The 3435-nt window shown below is 63.6% G+C and overlaps 3 protein-coding genes across 3 annotated transcripts in view; 1 reads left to right on the top strand and 2 right to left on the bottom strand.

Annotated features, from left to right (window-relative positions):
- The window catches only part of CHMP1A (charged multivesicular body protein 1A), a 5535-nt gene extending 5172 nt beyond the window's left edge, over positions 1–363 (bottom strand). Inside the window, exon 1 of the mRNA XM_005424827.2 lies at positions 349–363. Within this exon, the coding sequence (XP_005424884.1) occupies positions 349–363 (15 nt within the window). The remainder of the gene's footprint in view (positions 1–348) is intronic.
- CDK10 (cyclin dependent kinase 10) lies at positions 69–2941 on the top strand. The gene is made up of 12 exons (XM_005424777.2): positions 69–177; positions 532–603; positions 691–793; positions 910–991; positions 1327–1394; positions 1544–1596; positions 1692–1761; positions 1839–1898; positions 1983–2106; positions 2187–2326; positions 2426–2478; positions 2555–2941. The coding sequence occupies exons 2-12, from the start codon at positions 585–587 to the stop codon at positions 2650–2652; spliced, it is 870 nt and encodes a 289-aa protein (XP_005424834.1). The 5' UTR covers positions 69–177; positions 532–584; the 3' UTR covers positions 2653–2941.
- The window catches only part of VPS9D1 (VPS9 domain containing 1), a 7625-nt gene continuing 7040 nt past the window's right edge, over positions 2851–3435 (bottom strand). The window contains exon 10 of the mRNA XM_031060130.1: positions 2851–2886. Coding sequence (XP_030915990.1) covers positions 2851–2886 — 36 coding nt within the window. The remainder of the gene's footprint in view (positions 2887–3435) is intronic.

A 3435-nucleotide genomic window follows, 5' to 3' on the forward strand; every position in this document is an offset into this window, starting at 1 on the left:
GTGAGTGCGGCGATCGGGTGGGTCCCTGCGGTGTGAGAGGGCTGGGGTCCCGCGGGGGGTCCGGTGAGGAGCCCTCGGGGCTGAGCGCGGCTCTTTGCTTTCAGCTGGGACGGTGCCGCAGCGTGAAGGAGTTTGAGAAGCTGAACCGGATCGGAGAGGGCACGTACGGCATCGTGTGTGAGTGCGGGCCGGGAAGGGGCCGGGAAGGGGCCTCGGGGTTAATTCCACTCCCTGCCCGGGGTAGGGATGGCACTTCCACTGGCTGCCTTCCACGAGATCCCGCTGCTCCGTCCAGCCTGGCCTTGGGCACATCCAGGGCCTGCCCACCTCCCAGGGAAGGTTCCTTACGGATGTCCCGTCCATCCCTGCCCTTGGGAAGCCATTCCCCGTGTGGAATCCCGGCACGGGTTGGGCCGGGAGGTGCCTGTAGCCCCCCCAGTTCCCCCCTGTGGCTGAGTGGGGGGCCTGAGGTGAGGTGGGGGCAAAGCCAGGTGTGTGTCCTGGTGCCAAGGTGGCCTGTGCTGTCCCCAGACCGTGCCCGGGACACGCTGACCAACGAGACCGTGGCACTGAAGAAGGTGCGGATGGACAACGAGAAGGATGGTAATGGAGGAGCGGGGGGACAGGGCTGGCTCTGTCCTGGCTCTGCCTCCAGGCCGTTCTGCAGCACAGTGTTCCTCTCTCCCCCACGAATGCCCATCAGCAGCCTGCGGGAGATCACCCTGCTCCTGCAGCTCCAGCACCCCAAAACTGTGGAGCTGAAGGACGTGGTTGTGGGAAACCACCTGGAGAGGTGAGAGTCTCCTGTCTGTCCTCCCTGTGCCTCCCAAACCTTCCCTGGAGCCCTGAGCTGCCTCAGCAGCCAAAGCTGTGCTGGGGGAGGCTCTGACCTTGCCTTGTGTCCAACAGCATTTTCCTGGTGATGGGATACTGCGAGCAGGACCTGGCCAGTCTCCTGGAGAACATGCAAACGCCCTTCTCTGAGGCTCAGGTACAGGCTGGGGCAGGATTTGGGTCCAGCAGCCCTGAGAGGGTGCTGCCATCCCATGTGGGCACTGTGGAGGGCTCCCTAGATCTTGAGCTGGGGGATTCCAGGGGTTCTGATGGAGCTGGGCTTTGCTGACTCTCAGGGAACTTTCCAGGCTGGGTTTGGGGCTGGAGCAAAGTGTCAGGGAAACAGAGCTGGGAGAAAATGCCCACCCAGAACCCCCTGGGAGGACACAGGGATGGAGGGACTGCAGGACACCCCAGTGGGCTTGGGCTGTGTGGCTTTGTCCAGTCAGCGCTGCTCCCACAGCGGTGCCAGCTCCTGTCCTCTGTCCCCAGGTGAAGTGCATCATCCTGCAGGTGCTCAAGGGCCTGCAGTACCTCCACGAGAACTACATCATCCACAGGTGGGAGTGGCACGATGGGGCTGGGGGGACAAAGGGGGGTCTGGGGGCCCCTGCCACGTGCTGGGAGCACCGGCAGGGCAGGGAGGCCATGGAACGATGGGATTGGATGTTCTGTGTGCTCTCTCAGCTCCAGCTGCTGTTTCCCACAGGGACCTGAAGGTCTCCAACCTGCTGATGACCGACAAGGGCTGTGTGAAGATAGGTGAGTCCTGGCACGTGCACTGGGCCCTGGCTGCTCCGTGCTGTGACTGCAGCTCAGAGCTGGGCTCCCTTTCTGACTGTCGCTCTCTGTTGCAGCCGATTTTGGCCTGGCACGCACCTACGGGATGCCCCCTAAGCCCATGACCCCCAAAGTGGTGACCCTGTGGTGAGTGGCAGTGCCAGGGTGGGTCCCCCAGTGGGATGGGCTGGTGCCAGCTCTGACACAGAGTGTCCCCTGTGCAGGTACCGTGCACCAGAGCTGCTGCTGGGCATGACCACGCAGACCACCAGCATCGACATGTGGTAAGGGGGGCTGAGGCTGCCTGGAGGGGGCTGGGGGGCTGCACGCTGCAGGGGGGTCACTGGAGAGGCTCCTGTGCTCTGCAGGGCTGCTGGCTGCATCCTGGCTGAGCTGCTGGCACACAAACCACTGCTGCCAGGCACCTCTGAGATCCACCAGATCGACCTGATCGTGCAGCTCCTGGGGACACCCAACGAGAACATCTGGCCGGTGAGAGCTCCTGCCCCTTTTCCCCTGGTCCCTTGTCCCTGGTGCTCCCCTGGCCCCTCCTCACACTCTGTTTCCCCCAGGGGTTCTCCAAGCTGCCCCTGGCCACGCAGTACACCCTGCGCAAGCAGCCCTACAACAACCTCAAGCACAGGTTTCCCTGGCTCTCGGAGGCTGGGCTGCGACTGCTCAACTTCCTCTTCATGTATGACCCCAAGAAAAGGTAAGAGCCAGGCAGGATGTGGGGTGGGTAGGGCAGGGACCTGCCCCACGCTGTCCCCCAGGCTGGGGTGGTCCCTGACACTTGTTCTTGTCCCCACAGGGCCACGGCCAAGGACTGCCTGGAGAGTTCCTACTTCAAGGAGAAGCCCTTGCGTGAGTACTCTCTGTGCTGGGGCAGGGCAGGGCTGGGAGGCTCTGGGCCCTGCTGACCCCTGTCTGTGCCCCACAGCCTGTGAGCCGGAGCTGATGCCCACCTTCCCACACCACCGGAACAAGCGGGCGGCCAGCACGGCCGTGGAGAGCCAGGCCAAGCGCAGCAAGCCCTGAGCTGTGCCCTGCAACAGGCCTGACGTGTCCTGGCTGAGGAGGATTCCCTCAGCCCAACAGTCCCAGCGCCATGGGGACGGCTCCTCCATCCATCTGCCCGTGCAGGACAGGGCAGGCTCCAGTCTGTGCAGGGAGAGCAGGGCCCCAGAGCCAGGAGAGAGGAGAGACGGGGCCCAGGGCTGCCCAGGCATGGCAGGGTCAGTCCTGTCCCAGGCGGGTCCTGGTTTGTGCTGTCTGTGAGGGGGAAACCCAACTGTGCCATCAATAAAAGCATTTGGCAGTGGCAACATTGTGTAGAGTACTTGATTCTTTGGTGCCAGCAGGAGTGGGAGAAGCTGGGGCTCTGCTCTCCTTCCTCTGTGTCACCCTGGGGACAGGGATACCTCCATGCCAGCCCAGGTTCTGCCCCCTTTAAGAGGATCCTGGTCCCCACTCTCAGGCAGACAGGAACTGCTCCTGCAGGGTGCTGTGCTGTCAGCTCTCACTGCACCCCTGCCCTGCACCAGGCACCTCACTCCCCCTCACCAGGACAGAACACCCCATGCTGAGGCAGCCACTTTACTGATGCACAGAATAATTTACAGCAGAAGTGCCCGGGCTGGAGCAGGGCCTGGCACCGCTGTCTCAGGGGCTGACAAGTCCGGGTCCTTGTGCCAAGCAGCAGCTGTGCCCACCCCTCCTTGGGCAGCAGGGCCATGTCAGGAGCTGGGGGCAGAGCCCGGGGCCAGCCCCGTGTCCAGCTCAGTGCCCTGTGTGTCAGGAATGGGGCACAGAGCCCTGGGC

This window comes from Geospiza fortis, unplaced genomic scaffold (assembly GCF_000277835.1).
Source record: "Geospiza fortis unplaced genomic scaffold, GeoFor_1.0 scaffold102, whole genome shotgun sequence".
Taxonomy (NCBI): domain Eukaryota; kingdom Metazoa; phylum Chordata; class Aves; order Passeriformes; family Thraupidae; genus Geospiza; species Geospiza fortis.

What these genes read in the sequence shown, in the direction of transcription:
- CDK10 (XM_005424777.2), top strand. An exon ending in GTGGGAAACCACCTGGAGAG is followed by an intron (nt 794 to 909) that starts GTGAGAGTCTCC and finishes TGTGTCCAACAG; the next exon opens with CATTTTCCTGGTGATGGGAT. An exon ending in GAGAACTACATCATCCACAG is followed by an intron (nt 1,395 to 1,543) that starts GTGGGAGTGGCA and finishes TGTTTCCCACAG; the next exon opens with GGACCTGAAGGTCTCCAACC.